This window comes from Lutra lutra, chromosome 4 (genome assembly GCF_902655055.1).
Source record: "Lutra lutra chromosome 4, mLutLut1.2, whole genome shotgun sequence".
In the NCBI taxonomy this organism is placed as follows: domain Eukaryota; kingdom Metazoa; phylum Chordata; class Mammalia; order Carnivora; family Mustelidae; genus Lutra; species Lutra lutra.
This window is the reverse complement of record NC_062281.1, coordinates 134,479,211-134,506,205: the sequence shown is the minus strand read 5'-3', so window position 1 is coordinate 134,506,205 and position 26,995 is coordinate 134,479,211. Positions and strand designations below refer to the sequence as shown.

The following is a 26,995-nucleotide window of genomic DNA, read 5'->3' as shown; positions in this document are numbered from 1 at the left end:
AGATGACCAATAAATATTTGTTGAATGAAAATAAATCAATACTAGTCTTTGGAATAGCAGCCACATAAGACTTCCACAGCTAAGAGGTCGTTTTCTCCCACCACTTGTACTTCCTACATTGAACCATAAAGTTTTTTTCAGTTGCCTGTATCTTCTATTATCTAATTCCTTGAGGACAAGGACATCTTATCTTTATGTTATCACCAACTAGCATAATTCTTATCACAGAGTTACATGTATTAAAAATATTTGTTCAATGAATAAAGGAAAATGAGGCTGAGGAGGAAGCAGAGTGACATAGAACCTATGGAAAAACACAAGAGGCTGCAGGGTAGCCATAGCACTATCATATTTGAGGCAAAACAGTCACCATATATAAGTAAAGCCTCACTAACAGGTTTTAACTCTAGGACTTTAAAGTCATATTTAAAACTCTTGCTGAGAAGCTATCCAAATTCTATACCATTTTCAGATGACAGTGGTATGATATGGGAGTTCAAATTCCTAAATACAACTCTCAGCTAATAAGGAAATAGCATCAGAGTTCTCTGAGCTACTTGTATTACTACGGCTTTTGGAATATACCTCAGACCAATTTTCAATTCAATTAGTTTTTATGAAGTGTCCACAGAGGGCATGACACTGTATGCAGTGCAGATCCAAGTATTCTAGGTCAAGGCAGGTCAAAGATTTATAGGTCCCAGTGTAAAAAGCTCAGTTTATTCTGTTTATCTCATTCATTTTATGTTAGAGCAAAGCCATTAAAATGTTATGACCATTTGCTTGACCTGTGGGTCCAAGTCTGAAAAAATAAAGTCCAAATTGCTACAGTTAGCAGCCTATGATAAAGGTCATATATTATCTTCTCAGGACATGGGGATGGACTTTGTTCATTTTATTTATTTTTTAATGGAAAAATATGAAAGGTGCAGATTAGAAGAATATTAACATTTATAAGCACAGCCATGAAAGAAATAACCCCATTCTTTAAAACCAGAATGTCATCAAAGGAGCAGATGCTCTAGCTAGTGGTATTATTGGGGGTGGGGGGAAAGACTGCCCTTGTCGTTAATTACTCACATATATACTGAATGCAGATCTCCGTCCTTCAAGGGAATTATAAGTCAAAGGACAAAATAATACATGAGTACAAAAGTTATAAAGCAATCACAAGTAGAATGTACTGAATATCATTCACACCAAAAGCTGCAGGATTTCAGTGGAGGGAAGATACACTGAGACTGGGGTCAGAAGGGGTGGTTCCTGAGCAGGGCCATTAAGCAAGGAACACTACCACTTTATGTAACAGTAAAGTGTTTCCCCAAAACTTGAGAGTACACAAAATAATGCTGCTTTCCAAGAGTTAAACTAAGAAATCAACACAAAATTAAAGCAGAGATGTACATAATCAGTTCAATGATATTATAAGCCTCCTAGTCCAGCAAGCCTGATTTTAAACTTATTGACTTTATTAACATATCTAAAGAGAATTGCAAATAATGATCAAACAGCTCTGCCCTTCAAGCACACTCAAGGTTAGAGCACCAAATCAAACTCATGTAAGGATCCCACTCCATTGAGAGACACCATAGGCAGCCAGCCCCTGATGCCATTAGATATTCTACTCATGCAATTCCCTTGTTCGAACTATACACTCATCAAGCAACCTTTTAATAATTGGGTTTCTCATGCAGTTTGCCTAAAGGGAGCAATGTGCTGGTCAGGCCAACATGAACACCAGGTCTGCTCAGCATTGAATTTCTTAATGTAAATTACTGCATTGGTATTCTGGTATTATACATCAGTCCCTTGTAACTTTGTTAGTGCCAGTTATCATCCCTGAGTTGTAATTCTAGGGTACTGATATAATAAATTTTCAGGCCCTGCAGAAGTATACAGGACTGGTTTGATTCAACAGAAAGTTCATTCAAGGGTTTAGAAACTCCATAAAGAAAAAGACAGAGCAAGAGACAGACAGACAGAGCATGGGGTGGAAAAGTAGTTTAGGCAGATATAGTAAGATAAATTTGTGTAGGGATGTGAATATATATTAGGCATGGGAATTAATGTTTAGCAGTGGGAACTCACTGGTGAAATTTGAATAGAGGGTACAACATGATCAAAACTGTTACTACTTAGCAGAACCCATGGTTTAATTGAAGAATAAGCCAAGCAAACAACTAATTACAATACAGTATTGTAAGTACACAGAGTATTCTGAGAGCACCAAGAAAGTACATACAGTTTACTCTAGGGATGACCAGGGAGTATTTCTCAGAAGAGAAAACTTACATTTTTTAAGGTTTTATTTATTTATTTATTTAAATATTTCATTTATTTATTTGGCAGAGAGAGAGAGCACAAGCAGGGGGAGTGGAAGAGGGAGAAGGAGGCTCCCCACTGAGCAGAGAGCCCAATGTGGGCCTTGATCTCAGGACCCTGGGATCATGACATGAGCCAAAGGCAGATGCTTTGAGCCACCCAGGCACACCCAGACCCCTAAAGTTTTTTATTACACTTTAATATGCTTTAAAATTTTCCTCTTTATTTACATACTTTTTTAGTTAAATATATCAATATTTCAAAGAGCCTCAGAAGTATATTCCTGACTTTGTACTAAATATTCCTCCCTGGGTATGCCACAGGAATTCCAAATTCAACACTTCTAAATCTAAACTTACTTACGGTTTTCTCTACCCTTCGTAACCATCCTTCTTCTCCTCCTGTGTTCCCTGATTTGGTAATCATAACCACAGCCCATCTGACTATCAGGCCCAGTCATGCTAAATTCTCTCTTCTACCCCCAACATACAGTCAGTACAAAAGCCTTAAAAGTTTTGCTTTATCATTAGCTCTTAAACTTCTCTCCCAGGGCCACTGTCTTAGTCCATGTTTTAATCATTTCTCAGCTGGATTACTGAAATAAGTCTTCTAAATGGTACCCTGCCATTATTCCAACTAGCTTCCATCCTTCCCAGCACATCTCCAGTTTTGAAGCTAGGGTAATAGTTCACTTAGTTGTACAACAAATACACATGTGTCAGGGACTTTCTAAATCCAGGGGATGGAATGATCAACAAAACAGACAAGGTTCTTGCTTTTCATTGACCTGATATTTTAGACTGGGCATTAACTATGTAAGCAAAGAAAGGACTAAAGCAAGTTTTTCAGTAGTGATAAATATTATAAAGTAAATACAACTAAGTGATGTGGCAGAGAGTGACTATGTTCATTAACTAGAATTTAAATAAAAAGTTGAAGCTACTAAAAATGGCAGTGGGGAGAGTGACTGGGAGCCTGGGTTGTCATTAAGACCTCTTAGGCAATGGCAGTTAGGAGAGGGATGATAAGAAGCAGCCAGCCATATAAAGGTCTGGGGGCAAAACATTTCAGGTAGAGGAATAACAATCACAAAGTCTCCAAGATGGATGTAAGTTCAGAATGTTCAAAAATTTCAAAGAATCCAAGTACAGCTACAATGAGAGGAAAAAGAAAGAGTGGTAGAGAAAAAAAATCAGTGAATTACACAAAGGGCACTCATATAAGGCCCAGTAAGTTTGAGATCAAAGTGCTATGGGAAGCTATTGAAAATATATAAGTAGAAGAGCTGCATAATTTCATCTATGATTTGAAAGTTCACTCAGGGTCTTGTGTGGATAAGGTTTAAGAAAAGCAGGAGTGTAAAAAGGAAGACCATTCTAGTATCCAGTGCAAAAGTATAGGCAGGATGTATAGAGACATGGATGAAGGCGGTAGCGGGAAAGATGGAGAAGCCATTGGCCTGGAGATATATTGTGGAGCAAAAGCCAGTAAGACTTCCTAATGGAGTGAATGTGGGAGATGAAAAAAAAAATAAGAACCAAGGATCTGTAACCTAATGGATATTGGTATTATTTTCTGAAATGGAAAAAACTGAGGGGGGAGGTTTAGAATTTGGGGATCAAATTCTAAATCAAGAATCAAGAGCTTGGTTGGGCCACATTAAGTGTGAGTAAGTACTAAGAATTCAAAGAGACATGTCAAGTAGGCAGAGAAATCCAGAAATACCCAGGTCAATGGAAGAGTCATTGGTAACAATACAAGCTTGGGAGTCAATGACATACAAATAATACTTAAAGTTATTGGCTTAGTCTAAAAATAGACTAGAGAAGGAGAACAGTAGATGGCCAAGGACCAAGTCTTATGTCATTCCAACATTTGGAGATCAGGCCAAGATTGAGAAAACTGAAAAGTAGAGGCCAATAAGGTAAAAGAAGCTTCAGGTAAGTATGAGGTCAAAAAAAAACAAGAGAAAAGAATGTTTCAAAAAATAGAATGGTCACCTTTGTCAAATCTTGCTGCGAGTTTAAAACAAAAGACACCACCCACTACACCTGGAAAGATGGAAATCATTGGTAACCTTCACAAAATCAGTGTGAGGAGAGTGTTAGAGAATAAATCACTACTGGAGAGAACGTGAGGGAAGAGAGGAAGTTACAAGCCATTTTGACTTGTAAAATAGTTTGAAATAAAAAGCCTATATCCACAGCACTCCCTTTGAAAACTTTAAAATAGTCTCCAAATATGAAAGGAAATGGAAGGAAATAAAAATAATGATGTTATAACTGGTATAACCAAAAAAGCACACCAATTATTTCAACAAGTAGCCAATGAGAACTGCATAAATTTAAGAGAAAGCATTATATTCTCACAATAACTTGAGATGTGTACTTGATAATGGCCCTTCAGAATTCACAAGAGGATATCAGTACAGTACTTTACATGTTTATCACTTAGGCCAGAAGCTGGATTCTTCCTTCTATGCTTTGGCATTAATTGAATCAGTTGTGAAATTTCAAGGTTGGAAAGGACTTAGAGGTCATTTAGTCCAGCTCTTGTGTGTGAGTGAATCCCCTCTACCACATCCCTAACGAACCCTGCTTCTTTCTCTTCTTGAACTGTTTAAATGATAGTGGATTTCTTCCCAATGCCAATGCTTTAGGTAGAAATAAAGGCATCTTATTACATTTCAGACAGATTTTCTACCCTTCATAATAATAGTTATTTTCAGCATTGTGAAACCTACCAATTTGATTAGTATCAGTCATATGTCCTTCATCTGTTTTGTGTATAAAGGGAAAAAGGCAATTATGGAATATGTAGGCCTTTTATTTCTATTTACCTGTCTACCTATATGCTGCCTCTTTCCAGAAAAAAAGAAAACTTAAATGAAATGACTTAAAACACCTGGGTGCAACAGTTATTAAAATAGAAATAGAAATTCAAACTCCCGAAAATAAATTCTTGACTCAAAGACTAATGTAGTTGCTGGCACTGAAATTAAATTTATCAGCGGGCTTTCTAGAATTCAGTACAAAAGGAGAAATATAGTGGATTACACAGTTCTCCTTATCTAACAGAAGAAAGTATACTAATTCTCCATTAAATAAAAATTTTTTCTTGGTTCTAAATCACACATGGAATTTCTCATGTAGCATCTTACAAAAGAGGCTTATTTCTTTGTTTTCTATTTGCATTCATTTCACTGCCACTTCATTTTACCAAGCTCATAATCTCAATCCAATGTTTAAGAAAAAAAACTTTCTGGGGCACCTGGGTGGCTCAGTGGGTGAAGCCTCTGCCTTCGGCTCAGGTCATGATCCCAGGGTCCTGGGATCGAGCCCCGCATCAGGCTCTCTGCTCAGCAGGGAGCCTGCTTCCCTCTCTCTCTCTGCCTGCCTCTCTGCCTACTTGTGATCTCTCTCTGTCAAAAAAATAAATAGTCTTAAAAAAAAAAAAAACTTTCTAAAATATCTGTTGAATATAGGGGACAAAGCCTGAGCACTGGATAACTACTTTTCAAAAGGGACTGGAAAAACAACTTAAACTATCAAAATCACCCTTCGGTGGAGAGGATCAATCTTACAGGTCATTGGTTCCCATAGGTCCAATTCTTAGTAGATGGGAACAAATGAGAAACTGAGTTAATATCTCCCATGGCCCTACCATCACTCCTTCACCTCTCCTAGAAATAACTACAGTTGGGTGATCACTAGGTACAAATGATATCCTTGTGGACGGAGACAGGTGTACAGAACAGGGTCGACTGACAAGGAGAGAATGCTGGAAAGGCTGTCCTGAATATCTGATAATAATGCGGATCTCTATGAGGGGAAGTGGTATCTGTAAGCAAAAGGCATTATTAAAGCTGGCCCTGCTGCCCAGGGTAATGTGAAGAATCTGGGCTTTTTCATTTGCTCATAAAACACACCCAATTACTTTCCCAGGAAGGGCATTATAGAAAAGTTACAAATGGGTCAACTGTGCCTTCCTAGAGTTAAGCCCCTGTGGTTTTACAACACTTTCCCCTGGTCTTGGATTTAAGAATGGGGGAGGTATGCCCAAATAATGACAATTTCACCTTTGAAGGCCTCTGTGGTGCCTAAATCATCCCTTAGTAAAAATTAAATTACCTTCTTCATAGTGATTATCACAGTAGTTTAGACTTTACCTGGATTACCTGCTTCCATCATTAAACTCTAAATAACTGGGACGCCTGGGTGGCTCAGTTGGTTGGATGACTGCCTTCGGCTCAGGTCCTGATCCCGGAGTCCCGGGATCAAGTCCCACATCGGGCTTCCAGCTCCATGGGGAGTCTGCTTCTCCCTCTGACCTTCTCCTCGCTCATGCTCTCTCTCACTGTCTCTCTCTCAAATAAATTAAAAAAAAAAAAAAATCTTTAAAAAAAAAAACTCTAAATAACTAAAGTCGATCTCAACTTCTTCCCCACACCTAAAGCCAGCCAGGCATAACTCTGCCTTCTTCTCTATGGCTACAAAAGGCACACCTTTAATCTGTATTTTGTCTGTCCAAATGTGGCAGCACGTTATTACTACTACTACTACTACTATTATTATTATTATTATTATTATTATTATTGCTACAACTACTACTACTGTTGAATCTGATTCTATCTAGAGGTCCCTTAGGGTCAATAAGCTAGATTCAATTCTCACAAATTAGTTATTGTAAAATCAATGCAAATGCAGTAAAAGTAACCTACATACTGAATGGGGATGTTTGTATACCAGATAACAGAATGTACCCATGGTGTTATCATGGAAAGAATGAGAGATTTCAGACTTAATCTAAAGAAGGCACTGGTACACCTTCAATAAATAATTCCAAACAAACGACTTGGCTTTTTGCAGCATTAGAATACACTGAATGCATATTTGTTTAGAGCTGGGATATTGTGGGCATTAACAGTAAATGCTGGGGCGCCTGGGTGGCTCAGTGGGTTAAAACCTCTGCCTTCGGCTCAGGTCATGATCCCAGGGTCCTGGGATCAAGCCCCACATCAGGCTCTCTCCTCAGCGGGGAGCCTGCTTCCCCCCCACCCCTCTCTGCCTGCCTCTCTGCCTACTTGTGATCTCTGTCAAATAAATAAATAAATCTTAAAAAAATTTAAAAAAAAAAAAACAGTAAATTCTAATGTACCTGCTGATGGTTGGCAAGAGCAAACAAGCATGCTGATCATTATTCCATCTAGCAGTTTATCGACATACAAATACCAGAAATCAAAGTCAAAGCTAAGCAAAACCCAGCTACCAACAGCATGATTTTCTCCTCATTTTTACCTATTCTACCCTGCAAACCCCTTCCTGATTAGCAGGAAGCCTGGGAATAGAGGGTGAAAGTAATAATAAAAGAGACCTGTGAATTACTGAATAGTCTTTACATACCACACAACTTTGAGAGAGAAGCACCAGTTGAGATAAGTACCTATTTCCCCAGAACAGTCTAAAGTATCCGAAGCTTACACGACGCAGTGGTGAATGGTGGTCTCTAAAAAAGCTTTCTGCTTTTGGAAACAGGGTAGCAGAAATACCTGGTGTGGAAGAAGTTGGCATAGCAATTCTGCATTGCAGTGGTGAAACACAGAGTAAACAGGTGAACAAAACAACGGCTGCAACGTGCTTGCTTCTCTACAGAGTGATTATGTCTTGTAGAACATTTTTAAGCTTCTCTTTTTAAGCAATACAAACTCTTTGGTCTAATAATTTGAATACATTTCAGTTCCTGAATAGGAAAGGATATTTATGAGTCATGAAAATATTTATTTTCCATATTTTCTTTACATAAATAAGGTGAAATTTTGGCTAAAAATAAGTCATTTCCCCTTCAGAGCAGATACAATTTTCCAGTGACCAGAAAATGGTACCAAAAGTAAGCCTTCTGTGTTTGTTAAAAAATATATTTCAAGGAAAAGAATTGCTTACCTTTTGGCAATAGGCCCCTTGAAATTAGGATCAAATGTCCTTGGATTACCTGCATTTAAAACAAAGACTTTTTAAGCATGTATGCCAATGAAATCGCAAATAAATATATATGAAATATTAATAAAGAAAAATCTACATCTTGGCTACTGCCCAGCACACTGTTGAATTCATCCTTTGGTCCAGGGAAACATCAATTATGCCTTGGTTACATCTGCTAATCCTTTCCCTCTCTCCAATAAGAAGCAAGACTGGGAAGACTTAAGGACCATAGTCTATGCATAGCGTACACATATCTCCCACTGTTCTATGTGGAAATATTACAGATTCCATTCAGGGCAACAAAACTTGCAGCCCTTCTGGTCTGCAAAGCCATTCTACCATCTGCCATCCCCAAGTATTGCTGAGTGCTCACAAGATGCACCGTATAATAGAGATGCCTGCTTATTTTGTTCTTCCCTTTCTCTCAGTAGATAAGGCTTTCCTTCAAGAAGTTGAAGTATTGGTTGGGTCTGCCACATTGGCTATATGGTATATACCAGTCATTCTTATATTATATAAATATTATTTTTAATTGAGTTTTTGAATATCCTATTGACAGGCTTCATGCCATCTGGGGAGATGTCATTTATTACTGCATCATGAATGTGATATACTATCCCTGTTTTTAAACAGGACAAGGTACACACAGAATGGCCTTTTCCCATGACATGCATTGTGTAATGAGACCCAGGACATGAAGTTCTGTAAAATCTTTTCTGGTCAGTGACCTGTATTTTGCAATCCCAAACCCCTGATGCTTCTCTCCCAACCTAAGCATTCCCACCACTTCCTCTAGGGATTTGTCCCTGTGAGAAGGACTCATCCTGAAATTAAACAGAGCATTTCAAAAGGGACTGGCAAAAATCCCCATGTGTCAGGAATCCAACTCTGCCTGTAAATGGGGACATGAGTTCTGAGGACTCATAGGCCTCTTTGGTGTAATCACAGGCTGACGAAAAGACAACAGGAAGATAAGGCACACATGGAACAGAAATCTAAGAGTCAGTGAATATTTATAAAGAACCTATGATATGCCAAGGGCACCAGCACCACAGAAGTTATATAAGGCATTGTCCCCATCTTGGAGACCTTAATTGGTGGGACAAGATCAACATTTGAGTCATTCAACAAATACTTCTTGAGAATCTTTATTTACCAGGCCCTGTGTTGTAACATATGAACAGTGAATATACCAAATGAAACAATTAATCAAGAACTCGATTGTGTGGTTATCTGCCTTAAGTGTTACAAGAGTTCTGAGAAAGTCGGTTTCATCAAGGACTAGAACAGTCAAGAGGGTCTCATTCAAGGAGTGAGATTATGAAAGATTAGAATAAAACAAGAGCGAAAAGAGAAACACTTTGGGTGGATAAAACTAGAATCCTGTTAAATTCAGTAATTATTTATTGATCACCTGTTATGTGTTCTGCATTAAAATAGATGCTGCAGGGGATACAAGATTGCTGAAACAGTCTCTGTCTTCAACAAGCTAACAAACTGATGAGCAGGGAGAGAAATAAGAAAAGTACAAGAATTGCTACAATACAAAGCAGAACATGATATCATAAGAAGGGTACAAAGATGGGCGCCTGGGTGGCTCAGTGGGTTAAGCCGCTGCCTTCGGCTCGGGTCATGATCTCAGGGTCCTGGGATCGAGCCCCGCATCGGGCTCTCTGCTCAGCAGGGAGCCTGCTTCCTCCTCTCTCTCTGCCTGCCTCTCTGCCTGCTTGTGATCTCTCTCTGTCAAATAAATAAATAAAATCTTTAAAAAAAAAAAAAAAAAAAAAAAGAAGGGTACAAAGAAAGTGTTATGAGAGTTCCAGGGAAGAAAAGGTCACTTTTGGTTGAGATTAGTAAGGAAGGGTTCCTAGAGCCATCACATTTGGGGATGGAAGGGTGTAGTTTAGACCTGTAGCAATGAATGAAGGTAGAGATGATTAGCGTGGTTGTGGGGATGGTGAAAAACTCAGTCTGACTGGGGATAATAGGATAATAGGAGGGGAAAATAAAGCTGAATAGATACTACAGAATCATACTACAGAAAGCCTGAAAACTTGGGATGGAATTTATTTTATACATCTTAGGCCACTGGGAGCCATACAAGGATTTTGAACAAAGGAACGACATGGTAAAAGCAGTGCTTAAAGAGAGCAATCTACCGGCGGTACACAAGCTGTAGGGCAAAATGCAAAGTCAAGGAGATCAATTTCGGAGTCTATTGTAATAAGAGAGGTGAAGTAATGTGAGCCACTGCCCATGTGGTGGCAGGAGTGATGGAAAGAGAGATTCAAGATTCATCATGAAGCAGTTGTGTGGCATAGAAACAATCATTTCACCTCTGAGTCTTAGTGCCATATTTGTAAATGGGGATAACAACAGTGCTTATGCCATAAAGTTGTTATAAGGATTCAATGAATTAATACCTGCCAAAGTGCTTAGAACAGTGTCTGGCACTTAGTAAGTCCCCAGTGAACATTCATCATTAGTCAATGTAATTACATGAAAAAAATAAACAGAACTTCATGAATGACTTGGAGGGTAAAAGAAGTTAAAGATGGCTTCAAATCAAGTGACTACAGACCAAGAACCCATAATCCTCAATCAGTTTTAGTCTTTCACCTAGACTTAAAGAAAGACTGATGCTACTGAAATAGTTTGGGAACATTAGCAGGTGGAAGAAATTGCAAAGTTGCTCTAAGAAAGAGAACATGAGGTTGATTTTGAAGTGACATCTGACGTTATTCAGCCAGAGTTAAGAAACTGGAATCTTGGATCAAGTCTTGAGATAAATACGTGGAAGTCACAAAGTTTATATCATGAAGAGATGAACTCCATAAAGGAGAGCTTCAGGATCTGTCAGTTATAATGTTATTATAACAACAAGAACAATAGTATTTAACATGTTTTTAGCATTAAATGCTAAGTGCTGTTCCAAGTTCTTATTAACATTATTATGTAGGTAGACTGAAAACCATTATTAGCCTATTAAAAAAAACAAGCCATAGAGAGACTAAGAACCTGTCCCACCTGGGATTACCACTCTGTCTAGTCAGATCCCGCTGGCCATACCTTACAATGCCAATACTTGTTTCTACTTCAAAGGGAAGTGTGTAAAATATTTCCTGTTTGAAATGGTCTATATATACTTCAGTGTTGGGTTCTCTGACACACCGTCAACTTCTCTTTTCCTGACTGCTTGTCTGCTTTTGCCCAACTGGGAACTGACCTCTTCACAATTAAGGGTAAAAGGTAAAGTTAAACAGTTATAGGTAGGGAAACAGAAAAGTGACATTCAGGAAAGTGAAAGAATTCCAAGAAAGAGGGAAGATTATAAATTCCACAGAAAAATGATTAGTAAATGAATGTATCTGGGACTACTATAAGTACTTTGCACATGAAACTGCCATTTTGCACAGAGAAAACAATGTGAATTGTACTCCCTTGCACAGTGTATGTTATTTAATGCTCCATAATTCTGTAAGGTGTGCCATTGTTATTATTCCATTTTACAAGTGAGGAAATTGAGGTACAACGGGTGAGCTAATTTGCCCTAGCCCACTCAGCTAACAAGAGGTGGAGGTGGGACTGAAAGGCACATGGTCTGACACCAAAGCCTATATTGAGCCACTTGGCAGGAAGTTGCTCACTGGTGACCTCAGAAATTTCACAGATAGGTGGGAAGAGGAGGCAGATGAAAAGGGATTAGCAACTTACATTGATCTTAAATTTTTCACTTTTTACATTAAAGATAGGCAAAACTGCTTTAAAAGTATCTAGGCTGAAGGGGCACCTGGCTGGCTCAATCAGGAGAGCATGTGACTCAATTTCGGGGGTTGTGAGTTTGAGCCCCATGTTGGGTGAAAACATTACTTAAAAAAAAAAAAAAAGTATCTAGGCTGGCTTCCAATTTTGGTGTGATTTGTACCTTACAAAGTGAAAAAGTGGATCACAGTGTAAATGAAATGCTGTTGTCAAATCTGTCTGAAAAGCTGACACTTTCTGATTATAAATCCTGGCTGCCTTATATTTCAGCTGAAAATACACTAATGCCACAGTCGAATGATAAGATATAGTAATGACAGCTGGAAAGTGATGACTTCAGCCTACCCCATGTGCTGGCAGAATTCATATTGTCATGCAAATTTTTTATTTCCTGAAATCAATACAGGCCCTTACTTTCTCTGAGGCCCTCATGTGCTCTAATTGCATCGCTGGAATAAATAGACTGAAAGGCCAGCTAAGTGAAAAGAGCCACAATGCTGAACTATCACACGGCTTAGCTAGCTGAATATAATTCATATTTCTAACTTACAGAGAAAGTAATTATAATTAGGTAATCATTTTAAGAGCTTCTTGAGTTCATGTGATTTTCAGATCACCAAAACTATTATGACAACAGAGTCACTAAAAAATATTCATTATAGAAGTTACACACTTGTTATTATAATTGTATTGCACAGTGCAAAAATTACACAATGCAATTTTTGTTACTAGAAATCATTCATGAGGAATAAGGAAAATAGTCCAGGTAATTAATTCAAATCATGGGTGCAGATTTCACATGACTCCTTGAATGCAAATGGTAAGATAAAGCAGCCAGGCATGCTTGGAAAGACTCTTTTCTTTAAAAGCAATCTGTTTCTGAAAGAAAAATGACAATGTAACTACCACTAATCAGTTATAAAAACCAAAAACCTGAAACCTTTACTTTTATTCCCTCAGGTATATTTTTCAGAGAATGTAGTGTGGTTTAGATATCAAAAAAGAGAACTCTATGGTGGGAAAAAGTAGGACTTGGAATTACTACAAATGACCAAGTCAGATAGCTTTCCAAAAAGCAAGGAAAAATGGTATACTACAAAATTAAGTCTTCCCTTAATATTCAATAGCAGCTACCGGAAAATTGTGAAACATGAAATACTTGTTTTAAACTTGATTTTTACAAACATGTTTATGGTTCTGTCTATAAGTGAGGACCCACCACTTCATCTAGGGAAAGAAGTCTCTTTCCTCCAAGTCTTAACAAGGAATAAAGAACCATGTTCTTTGCCATTTCTTATAGGGAGATGTTCCTACTTCTCAGCCCAACACACATGGCCTCTCACAAACAGGCCCCTCTTCCCAGCCTCATCTCCTACCATCCCTCACTTCAAACCTGATCTTATAGCAATTCTGTACTGCTATGATTCCAGCCCAAATCAGGTGTTTTGCATAGTGCCCTTTGAACAGTGTTCCTTTCCCCTCTTTGTGCTGTTCACAATGGCTAAGGAAATCCTATAGTTCTTAGAAATTCCCACTCACCCTCTAGGAGAAGGACAAGGACAAAAACCTTCTACTGGCTACTGTGCCAGTGGGTGGGGCCTACTTTGATTAGAGACCAGTGCTGAGAACTTTCATATAAGCCCATCCCAACATAACTAATTCCATTCATCTCTGAGACACACATACTTCTGTTACTTGCATTATTGCACTTGGTACACTATGCCTTAAGGCATGTGCTGTGGTAGACAGATGCCCACATCCAAATCCCACAAATTTGTGAATTATTTTAATTTACACAGCAAAGGGGACTTTGTGGGTATGATTGAGTTGAAGGCTATGAGATGGGGAGATTCTCTTGGATTATCTGGCTGAGCCCAATATAATTACGACAGTCCATACATGGGAAAGAAGGAGACAAAAACATCAAAGAAGGAGCTGTGACTATGAAAACAAGGTCAGACTGATATGATAGGAGAAAAACTCAACTGGCCATTGCTGGCTTTGAAGATGGAGAGAATCATGAGACAAGGAATGTGGCAGCCTCTAGAAGCTGGAAAAAGTAAGAAATTTCTTTCTCTAGAAAGAAATGCAACTAGGCATTTCCTTTAAGGCAGATACCAGATCTTGGTTGTTAGTCTAATGCTATTACCTACTTTGGTGCCTCACGTATACATATATAACAGGCACTCAATAGATGTTTCTGTAGTAAATTTTTATTAAATTTCAATGTAATTTTGAATTCATACTTTAATTTAGTTTATGAAAATACAAATAGGAGATAAATCTTGACAATTACCAGCTAATCATTTTAGAGGGAATTCAACCTGGATTAAAGGCAAGTTAATAGATTCCTAGAATTGCACTGATGTGAAAAATTACTCCATTAACTCAGCATCCAATCTGTAATGTCTTAGACCAATAGGAGTTAGCAAAGGAAGTAATGGAGACAATATCCCATACTGGTGAATAAAAATTGGGCATCAAATTTCTTGGTATCAAATGTCATCTCTGCCATCTATAAACTGTGATCTTGGGAGGATTCCCATTTTTGTCTGTGAACTTCCATTTTGTCATCTATTAAATGATAGATAGTAGCAAAAAATTTTTTTAAAAATAACAAAAGAAGGAAACAATTTCTGCCTTTGGGATGATCATTGGAAGCAGCAAGATATGTGTAAATTACCCTCATAACAAAGTAGGTCATTGTAGAATCAATGCAACCCAACTTAAGTCAAATTGTCACAGTGACTATAAGTGACAATAATTCTAGAAAGGTTTCCATGACTAAGCTGGATGTGACACTTATGGAATAACTTTTTGGAGGAGAGAAATTTTGAGGATGCTTAAAGGGAAGACTGTACCATGTGGGAAAGCTGGAAAAAGCACATGCTCAGCCATCGCAAAGAGTTATTCCTGGGGGAGGAGACATGAGAGCAGTTAGAAGAAAAACACACATCATCCAGAGTTGGAGTAGGATTTACGAATCTCCTCAAGTCTTCTGAGAAAGTAATACAACTAATATGTGTTTATGTAGCTGTATGATGCAGAAGAAATAGGAAAGTTAAGGCAGAGGGACAGACAAGAAGATTGCTGTCGTATTTCAGAGATAAGAGGGTAGAAGCCTGATGGAGGCTGCAGCAGTGAGAGAGGATGAGGCAATCCCAAAAGCACTGCAGAGGAACACACTTGGTGGGGGTGAAGGAAAGGGCAGGGCGCCATGCTTCATCACCTGATGACGGCAGTGCCTCTTGTAGAACATGATGTGCATTCCAAAAACTCATCTAGGGCAAAAACATGACCCCACGTGGGACATGGCAAGATTAATGAAAATGCAAATGAGACTCCTTCAGCACTGATTCATGCCACACAATACTGTGGCACCATGACCTTATAGTGGTTGTTTTTCTCCCAGCCTGAGTAACTTCCTAAACATACAAAATAATAAATCACCCACTGTTACATCAAAAATGTCCAATCTCCTGCTTTAAGAAAGGGTTTTCTAATCTGTGGGGTTGGTTTCTATATAGTTTGCATCATCATTTGAAGTATTTCACTCTATACGAACACAAGTCATTAACATTCAGTTAAAATGTCAACCTTAGAAGTAATACCTAGAAGAAACAACCTCTACTTCCACTGAACAGCCAAAAGAAAACATTCATAAAACACTCAGGCTGCTTCTTCATGGACTGATTTTATAGGCAGTGCTGAAAGATGCACGTTTAGGGGGCATTGGAAATGTACTTCTGAAAAAATGATTTTTCTTGACTACTGTGACAAAACAGTGAATTTGTGCTATAGAACAGCCATGAATTATTGGATAATCACATATCTTCTCAGAATAAATAAAATTCTGAATCAATATTGATTTAAAAAGAGAGTCTGGAAGCAAACAAGAACATGAATTGAGTTTGAAGGTTATCAGCTTGGGGTTTCTAATATCTCTTTCTAGCCATATTTGTATTTATTGCCCAACATGAGGTACTCAAAAAAAAAAAAAAAAGAGCAAAGACATACTCTAATTACGCTGGAGAAATTCCTTATTTTCTTTCAGTATCATAGGTTATGCGTTTCATTATTACACAGGACGCTATTCCCTTTACTCCTATAAAATATAACAATTTCACAATCAGAGATAGGAAATGAAGAGTATATTTGCTTGCCCTGAATATAAAAATAAGTGACTTCATCTTGCCTTTCCATCTGCAGAATTCAGGCAATAACACAGTAAATGAATAAAGTTTGGGAGAAATGATAGTTTTCATCATTATACAGATACAAAAATGAACTTCTGTAAAGAAGGAGAAAATTTTTTGAAGTTATAGTTGAGTAAAAGACTTTCTGTTGAATTTAGGAATAAACACTACTAAAGAAAAATAGCAAAAATTTGTCAATTTATCACAAATGAATAAAGCAGCTTGGAAGCTAGTGATAACATTTCTCCTACTTCTTCATATTGTTCACGGGTTATTGATGAGAACAAAATTAAGCTGCATGTCAACTCTGACTTTTGCCACAACTCAAGATGGTGGAAAAAAATAATCACTGGCAAAACATCCCTATCCCTGGGCCTGAATGTAGGGAAGAAAAACACAATTCAGCGCGTACTATCTACCCACAAGACATCATGATCCAACAAATAAAAACTCAGGTGGAATACACTATTAGAATCTGTGTTAGATGAATGCCTCTATTTATAGGATAATTGGGGAAAAATTGTGGTAAACTATGTTCTTCCACCAATGGGTCAGACTAGTTACTTAGAATGACAAATGGGGGAATAGCAGACAACAGGGATTACACACAACCTACTGGATTGACCCACCCTAAATTGTTAAATGCATTCAGAGAAAAGAAAGAGAGAGATTAAGATTCTTCTTCCTCAGAGCTGGGATGGGGGGAGTGGATGTGTGTTACAGAACAAGATAATCACTTGGAATGGATGCCTCGGGACTTACCTCACTTCCTCCTATAGTCCTGTCTCCTTGGATGGAGTCAAAAATAAAATAGCCCAGATTTTATACTTGTAAATTCTATGGAGCATCTGTGAGGAAGAAGTGCTCATGAGTATTTTTTCCTCACAAAATGGATTTTCCACAAAGAGACTGAACATATTGTGAACTCATTGTCAAAAGAAAACTTTGGTCTTACTTCTTTGACCTTCTATATAGATTTGGAGGTGGGAGTGAAAGAATAGGGAAGGAAAATCTAGCCCTCAAGACAAGGGTTTGCCTCATAATCTGCCATGATGGTTGTAAAACAAAACTGTGAAGATAAATCTGCAAGTAAAAGTTTACTTGTCAGCTCTAATTCCAGAAGTATGAGAGATTCAACTGTCTCCATATCCAGAATCTATAAATTATGGATATAAAGCTTAAAGAGTATCTTCTAAAGAGCACTGAAAAGCTGACAAAGCAGTGAAGAAATACCAGGCCAAAATCTAAGTGAAAGTGTAGACCTGGAGAGAGCAAGATACTACCAAAGCTACCATAGTCTCAAAGATATTTACCAACTTAGCAAATTCAAGGAACAAGGGGAACAGAAGACAGAGATCAGAAGCTGCTCAAGAGAAGAAGTCAAATGGGACAACATCACTCCATTAAGTTGGAACTCCAAAGGGATACACCCTCAGGATGAAACCCACCTCACCCTTACCAAAATCACCTGACACTGAGCAGAAAGATGAGGGAAACACCTTCACTTGAATTTGCAGTGTATGTGAAGTAATCTCAAGTAGGTTCAATCTGTAGGTATTCCTAGGCAGCTGACAGACAAACAACAGACTTCTGATGGAATGTATCTTATTCTAAGAATTCTCACAAATAAATTTCCAAAGAAAATATATAGCAAACAATAAAAAAATAACAAATTATATAAAGAAACAAGATACCGTGAAAGAACTAGATATACACAGACAACAGAAATAGACCCATAAAGTCTCCAGAGATTTACATGATTACTCACAAATTATAAAACAACTAAGCTTACTGTTTTTTCTTTTTTTTCTTTTCAGCAATAAAAGACAAACGTGAAAATAAATGTGATGAACTATGTTTTTAAAACTACCTGGCAGATTCAGAAATGAAGCAAATTGAATCTGGAAGTGAAAAACACAATAAATAAAATGTACAATTCCATGGATAAGTTTGATAGCAGATTGGACACAGCTGAAGAGGCAATTGGCAAACAAGAAAGTAAGTCAAAATAAACTATTCAGAATATAGCAGAAAGAAACTAAGAATGGAAATTACCAAAGGCTAGTTGATAAAATGAGCATAGGGTGAAAGTTTTAATATATGTCAAATCAGATTTTAGATTTATTCAAGTACAATTTGTTCAAGAAAAAAGAATGAAATAAAGAAACTTCCAGGCAAAAAAAAAAAAAAAAAAAAAAAAAAAAAAAAAAAAAAGATTTGCCATCAGTAGAGTCTCACTAACATATATTAAGTATATATTTCTTAAAAAAAAAAAAAAGATTTATTTATTTATTTTAGAAAGAGGGAAAGAGTACATGTGTGTGCAAGTGGGGGGAAGGGCAGAGAGAGAATCTTTAAGCAGACTACCCACTGAGAGCTGGATCCTGACTTGGGGCTCAATCCCATGACCGGTGAGATCATGACCTAAGCTGAAACCAAGAGTCAGATGTTCAACCAACTGAGCCACTCAGGTGCCCCTTAAGTAGTTATTTCTGAGAGAAGAAAAAGTGACCCAGATGGAAGGTCTTTGATGAAAGAAGAAATGAAGAACTCCAGGGGGAAAAAGGCATGATCACTGGCTATATAAAACAATAATAATAGGGATGCCTGGGTGGCTCAGTGGGTTAAGCCGCTGCCTTTGGCTCGGGTCATGATCTCAGGGTCCTGGGATCGAGTCCCGCATCGGGTTCTCTGCTCGGCAGAGATCCTGCTTCCCTCTCTCTCTCTCTCTGCCTGCCTCTCCATCTACTTGTGATCTCTCTCTGTCAAATAAATAAATAAAATATTAAAAAAAACAATAATAATAAAGTCTTGTGGGGTTAAATAAAATGAGAGAAAATTATTTCAATAAGAGAATGTAATCCAAAGATAAGGGTAAAATATTAATAAATTTTAACCTCAAAATTGTGCATGCAACAGTATGCATGCTGCAGTTTTTAAAAGAGTAGAACCACCATATATTACTTTGAAAACAGTGGAGGAAGGAAAATAGAATAAGAAAAATTAGCCAATCCAAAATCAAAGAAGAAAGGGAAGAAAAATAAACACAGAACAGTCAGAGGAATGAGAAAGCACAGTGTAATATGATGTATATTGTTATGGAGCAAATGTTTGTGTCTTCCCAAAATTCATATGTTGAAAGTCCTAATCCCCAATATAATGGTATTTGGAGATAGTGTCTTTGAGCAGTAATTGATTTAGATGAGAATCCTAAGGGTGGGATTAGTGTCCTTATAAGAAGAGGAAGAGAGATCAGAACTAACTCTCTCTGCCATGTGAGGACCTAGTGAGAGCCAAATTAACTGGTACCTTGATCTTGGACTTCCTAGTCTCCAGAATTGCAAGAAATAAATCTCTGTTGTTCAAGCCACCCAGTCTATGACATTTTGTTATAGCAAACTAAGACATACATAAACTCAGATATATTGATACTACATTAACTATAAAGGACTAAATGTGCTTGTGAAAGATAAAAATTGTCATACTGGAAAAATAATTGAACAATATGCTGTATGTATATCCCCCAATAAAGGTTAAAGCAAATGGATGAAAAAGTAAATAGTATGTAAATTTTAACAAAAAGAAAGGAATTATAGGTAATGTCTGAAACAGAAATTAAGGTAAAAAGCATTAGTAGCAATAAAGAGGATCACTTCTAATGATAAAGTCCCATTAACAAAGAAGAGACAATAATTTTAAATACATGCACTTAACAAAATTTAAAATGTAAATGTTTAGAACTACATGGAGAAGTAGACAAATCCACAACCATAGTAGGAAATATTAACATACTTTCTCAGTATTTCTCACTATTATAAAACATTTAAAAAAATCAGTAAATGTACATTCTCCTCAATAAATGGGGAAAGGACAATGGATATCCATAAAGAAAAAAATAATAAACTTCGAACCCTACTCACATCAGACACAAACATCAATTCTAGACAGAAAGACCTAAAGTGAAGGATAAAATTTAAAGACTTTATGACCTCAGAGAGAGGATTTATTAAGCAATAGTACAAAAAGTACTAGTCATAAAGGAAATAAGTGATAAATTTAACTACAACGAGAATAAGAAATTCTGTTCATCAAAAAACGCAATAAAGAGAGGGACATGACATCCATAGAGGGTAGTAGTGACAGGATAACATTTAATTATTAATACCGAGGATATATAAAGAACTATGGATCAAAGAGAAAAAGGCTGGTGGCAATAAAAAAAAAGGAGCAAAAGACTTAGGCAGGAACTTCAGAGGAAGAAATCCAAATGGCAAATAAATAATAAAGTAGCATTCAATCTCATTAATAATTAGGCAGATATAAATGAAAACCACAAAAAGAAGTAACTATAGGCCCTGCAAACACTTGCAAAAAAGGGAAAAGTTTGATAATAGGATGTATTGACAAAGACATGGAATAGTGAGAACTTGTACACTGCCCGCAAAAATAAAATTGGTACGGAAAATACTGCTTTGGAAGTTTGGCCTGATCTCACCCTACAACAGAGCGATTTCAGTCCTATATTTTATCCCAAACTACTGCGTGTGTGTATAAAGATACGGAGACAATAATGTTCATGGCAGCATTTTTTGTAATAGCCAAAAATTCAAAACAACTCAATGGCCATTGAAAGTAGAGAAGATAAATTACAGTATAGTCACAATGGAATACTAAGCAGTCACCTCCTTGCTCGAGGTAACAAGCGTCCTGAGTTTTGTGACCATTGTTTTCCCATTTTTATTGTCGTCTATCATCTCTTATGTATTCCTAAATCATATAACTTAGCTTTGGTTATTTTTAGTTGTACACAAATGGAATGTGGGCTGGTTTGGGAGTTTTGTGGGGTTTCTTGGTCTTTCTTCCTTATCATGGTTTGTGAGATTCCTGTGCCTGTATGTGGGTTTTCTCTCTCTTTGTCCATCACGCACAGAAACACACACATACCCATGAACACGGAAGAAAGTAAAATTCTACTTTTTCCAAACAAAAAGTCCCACAAAGGATATTCATATTACTTCAGAGATGCAGGTCATCCAAGTTCAGATTCAAAGAGTCCCTCTAGTGAACCAAGTGAGAGACCAGCTATCTAGCATCTTGATTATAGCTGCAAAGCCTGTCTCACTTTAGCAAGTCACTTCTCTGACTCAAAGTACATAATATTTTGACTATATATTAGTCATCAATACAGTTATTTATTTAATCTTCTGTTTTCTCCACTAGAACATAAGTTCTAAGAGGACAGGGGCTTTCTTTTGTTTACTACTGTATGTTCCACCACCTGGAACAGCAGTTCTGGTCCAGAATAGCTGCTGATTCAATATTAGTTATGAACATATAATGGAGTATCTCTTAGAGCTGTCCTTTTAAAGTTATTTGTGCTACTACTTTATACTTACTCTCCAACATAGGCAGATGCCAGTTAGACTTTTCATAATGTTGTGCATGCAAGTGTTGGCCAGAATGTGTCATAATATTGACTTAAGAAATGTGGAGGCTTTGCATTTTAAAAGCCTGACAGCCCTCCAGATTTCCAACTTGCTTTCTGAAGAGAGATAATGAAGACGAGCTTGCAAGGTGGGAGTACTTCTCAAGCACATTTTAGTCACTTGGGTTATTTCAGTGACGTTTCTGCCAATAGACGTTCCCTACTGCTGAGGCAGCCAAGGATGGGTGGCATTTGGGCCTCAGGCTCACAAAGAAGAAATAACTTGGGATAAGATTCTCAGCACTTTCGAAGGGTGATTCTTCTTTCACATTTTATTGACCCCAAAGGCCTGCAAATTAACATTACCTTCCCTCTCACTACTATTTTTTTAAATGAGTAAAATATTTTAGAGCGGTCTCTACCTCTCAAAAAACACTGATTCTATCTGTAGAATCACTGTAGTTATCTGTTTCTTTAGCCATAGATTTCCCTGTTGATTTCAGTGCCCTAGGAAAAAGTTCTCAGAGGTGGCATCCTTTAGAGGAGCTTTACAGAAAGGTCCACAGGGGCACCTGGGTGGTTGAGTCAGTTAAGCATCTGCCTTCAGCTCAGGTCATGATCCCTGGGGCTTGGGATTGAGCCTCGTATTGGGCTCTGTGCTCAGTAGAGAGTCTGCTTCTCCCTTTCCTTCTCCTCCTGCTGTTCTCCCTGCTTGTACTCTCCCACCCCACCCCCTCTGCCAAATAAGTAAATAAATAAAATCTAAGAAAAAATAAATTAAAAGAAAGGTCCATACAGCTGTGTACAAGTAGGTATTTTAGGCTGAAGATAACTGAGGTTACAGCCCAAACCCAATCATTCTCACAGCTTTCTAACCAGTAGGATACCTGAATTAAGGTAGCTAGATTAGTTTACAAAATCAGACAATCCAACCAAGGCAACCAACCAATCAAGCAGTCCAACCAACACTTGAGCTCTTAACTAAAACCTCCTGGGTCTTCTCATTCTTGCAGGAATCCCCAGAACTTCTGAGACACTTGTTTTTTACTCAGGTCTATTAGGTAGCCCTCAAGTAAAGAGCAGCTCTGGCCATCTTTTCTATGCCAAGATCATACCAATCCAAGGGACTTCACAACTGTTTTCCACTTAGGCCAAGATTAGAATCAGAAGACTGAGAAACATTTCTCCATTACTTCTGAAATTTATGTCTATTTCTTAATGTTCACTTTTCCCCCAATCTTAGTTAGATGTGCTTATTCATTTAGTAATATACAGTCAAAACTTTTAAATTATGGTATTCTCTGTTTAATACACAAAAATTTCCCATGCACATTCTAATTCATGAAAGTTTTACAACAAAATATAACCAATGTTGATGAACACATGAAGAAATAAAAATCTCTTAACAGATTAAAAAGATAACTATATAAAATAATTACAAAACTACATTGTTGGGTTTATAACACATAAAGATGTAGTAGAAAGAGAGTGAAACAGATAACAGTTTATATTTGAGTCCTTATGTCTTTGGTTCAATCTGTAACATTCAACAAATCATTTTGCCTTTTGATTTTTTAGTTTCTGTTAAAAGGAGGATATAACCCATACACTACTTACGTCACAGATGGGAAAATCAAGTGAAATCACAATGTGAAATCATTTATCAAAAGGACATTTCCATGAATGTGAGAAAGTATACTTATGATCATTATTACTATTTTACAGTAGATAACATATGTAAAATGTCTGACACATCATAGTTTCTCAATAAAAATTTTCCCTTCTCCTCCCTATTTTCCTAAGAAGCCAGCTCAGTTTTACCCCCCACACCCATGCCACTCTGTCTTCTTTTATCTTATTAGTGAGAATTAGAGGAAAGGATCATCTTTACATCTTCCTTTCTTGGCTTTAGCTTCTGTTTTCCAGGATCCACCAGGGTTAAAAGTGCTCTCACATGCCCCACCTCCAAGAGCTCTTAAACTTAGAGGCTCAAGCAACCTATGATACTATTTATGGACTGAAAGATCTTAAAATACAAACATGTCCTGACTGAAAACTCCCCTTTCAGGTGATTTCAACCTCTGAACAGTTTTCTCTGAGTATCGAACAGGATTGATTTTATTTCACTGAGCACTTACACTGTGAAGCACGACCAGACACAAAGATGAGTCCGAAACAAGCCCTCTGATGGAGCGTTGCAGAATAAAAGTGGGAATGCGCATGCACACGACACCAACACAGGAAGAACTGAGAGCCTGGGAGTGTAACAAATGCCTCTGGAAATGGGAGGGATTTAGCTGAGGAAACCAGGAAGGCCTTTAAATTGAGGAGGTGCCATTTGATCAGGACTTGGAAAGATGAGAGAGAGACTGGGTCCAGTGGGTGAAGAAAGGAAAAGGTGGGATGGGGGAATTCAGTGTCAGGAAATAGTAAATCATACAAGAAGAAAATGAGTAAATATGGTCATGGCTAGCTTAACTTAAAGATGTGTTCAGATCAGCTAGTTTTACCTTTCTTAATAATTTGAATTTAACCTTGTTCTCATACCTCATTAGAAAAACCAATGAGTAAGATTCATTAAGTAATATGTCACATACTGCTTCCAGAAAACCTATTCTGAACTTCAGAAATTTTGGATGATAACTTGTCTTTAAAATTTAACATGGCTTACTTTGGAAAACAGTGTGGAGATTCCTCAAAAATTAAAAGCAGAGCTACCCTGTGACCCTGCAATTGCACTACTGGGTATTTACCCCAAAGATTCAGATGTAATGAGAAGAAGGGCCATCTGTACCCCAATGTTTAATAGCAGCAATGGCCACAGTCACCAAACTGTGGAAAGAACCAAGATGTCCTTCAACGGATGAAAGGATAAAGAAGATATGGTCCATATATACAATGGAATATTATGCCTCCATCAGAAAGCATGAATACCCAACTTTTTTATCAACATGGATGGGACTGGAGAAGATTATGCTGAGTGAAATAAGTCAAGCAGAGGTGCCTGGGTGGCTCAGTGGGTTAAGCCTCTGCCTTCGGCTCAGGTCATGATCTCAGGGTCCTGGGATCGAGCCCCACATTGGGCTCTCTGCTCAGTGGGGAGCCTGCTTCCTTCTTTCTCTCTCTGCCTGCCTCTCTGTCTACTTGTGATCTCTGTCTGTCAAATAAATAAATAAAATCTTTAAAAAAAAGAAAAGAAATAAGTCAAGCAGAGAAATTAAATTATCATATGGTTTCACTTACTTGTGGAGCATAAGGAATAACATGGAGGACATTAGGAGAAGGAAAGGAAAAGTGAATTGGGGAAAATCGGAGGAGGAGATGAAGCATGAGTGACTATGGACTCTGAGAAACAAACTGAGGGTTTTGGAGGGGAGGGATGTGGAGGGATGGGTGGCCCTGGTGATGAGTATTAAGGAGGGCACATATTGCATGGAGCGCTGGGTGTGGTGCATAAACAATGAATCTTGGAACACTGAATAAAATAAAATAAAATTAAGAGGCTAAAAAAATAAAATAAAATAAAATTTAACATGGCTTTTGCACCAGTCTGTTTCCAGCCCTCCATTTCTTTGATGTCACTTAAAAAAAAAAAAAAAAAAAAATTCTACACTTTTCCTTAGGAAAGCTTTTTACTCTATAAGTTACTTTATTTCATAATAGAAACTGTACCTGATTTGTAGTTTAAGTACTTTGTAAACATATAAAGAATAGAAAACAGATATGTTTGAGCAGTCAAGTTTCTTCAAAATGTGCTTTAGAGGGGCGCCTGAGTGGCTCAGTGGGTTGGAGCCTCTGCCTTCGGCTCGGGTCATGGTCCCAGGGTCCTGGGATCGAGCCCCACATCGGGCTCTCTGCTTAGCAGGGAGCCTGCTTCCTCCTCTCCCTCCTGCCTGCCTCTCTGACTACTTGTGATCTCTGTCTATCAAATTTAAAAAAAAAAAAAAAAGATTCTCTCTCCCTTTCTCTCTGCCCCCTGCCTGTTCTTTCTTTAAAAAAAAAAAAATGTGCTTTAGAAAAAAATGCTGAAACAATGTAAATCAAGATGCAGTGAATATGTGAGGCACAGGGGCAATGTTACGAATTGCAGAAGCTTGATTAGCATGTGTGCCGTGTTTGGTGTATTTAAATCATTGTTAGCAATGTGCTAATGCCATACCTTTTATGTTTTTTAGACTCAGTATAATATGTTCATTATATGAAAAGTATAATATGTTCATTATACGAAAAGCCAACTTTTGTATTGCATTTTTACATCATGTTCCCTATGCTTAAGGAATATATTAGTTTGTGTTTTTGCAAAAGAACATTTAGCTATGCTTATAAAAGTTTAACAAATAACTAACAATCTTTTGTCAATATTTATTCAGGCTGGTATCACATCACTAAGCCAAGTATTAGAAAAAAATATCAGTATCATCAAGAAATTTTACTTTACCAGAATTATTTGACAGAGCAACCAATCAAGAAAAACAAAGAGTCTCCTGCTAAATATCACATTTAACAAGATCATCTGACCAATCAGGACAAGGTCCTTGCCACAATCACTGACTTGAGTTTTGTTCTGTAGATCCTAATGGGTTCTGACATAGGTGGCATAAACTCAGTGTTTTTTGAAAGATTCATTTGTAAAATCTGCTCTAAGTGGGTACCTTGATATGACAATAAAATCAATTTTGGCTCTTCCTCTCTCTTTCACACTGTACACACACATAATACATTCACAAGTTCAGAACAAATGCTCAAAATCAAGCATTGGTGTCCTGAAAATGTGTTCCAAAGAATGTCTATTATATTGTCAAAAGGAATTCTGCTCCCTGAGGCATATGCAACTATGAGAATGTTCTGTATGTTTACTGTTTCCACACTCTGCCACAATCTATTACAGGACATGGAAGTTTCTGTATGGAACATTAAATGTACTAACCAGTGAAATGAACATTAAGATTTGTCAACAATACTAAACTATGGTACAACAGAAATTTTCTCTGCAGGCATACATCTTTCTTATTCTTATGGTTTTATGGAAGACATCCAAAGAAAACAAATGTAATCAATTCCATCCCTTCTTACATAGTTTGGCATAAAAGAAGTAATCTGTTAAGTATCATCACAGAAATACTTTTAAATAATGTTACTTTTTGTATTTTTGGTTTTAAGGATGATTAGAACTTTTAGAATTCCTGTGGTAAGGAGAAGATAATTGTTCTTTTCAATGCAATGATTAAAATTGAGATGATAACAGTGATTCATAGAAATCTGCCATGGTACAACTTTCTATTTTGAGGATATATTATTAATTTATTTTTTAA

The 26,995-nt window shown here is 37.4% G+C and overlaps 1 protein-coding gene across 4 annotated transcripts in view; it reads right to left on the bottom strand.

The window, feature by feature from the left end:
* SLC44A5 (solute carrier family 44 member 5) overlaps positions 1-26,995 on the bottom strand; it is a 405,375-nt gene that overhangs the window by 175,387 nt on the left and 202,993 nt on the right. For all 4 annotated transcript variants that reach the window (XM_047728191.1, XM_047728193.1, XM_047728192.1 and 1 more), the window contains one exon: positions 8,262-8,310. In XM_047728191.1, the coding sequence (XP_047584147.1) occupies positions 8,262-8,310 (49 nt within the window). The remainder of the gene's footprint in view (positions 1-8,261; positions 8,311-26,995) is intronic.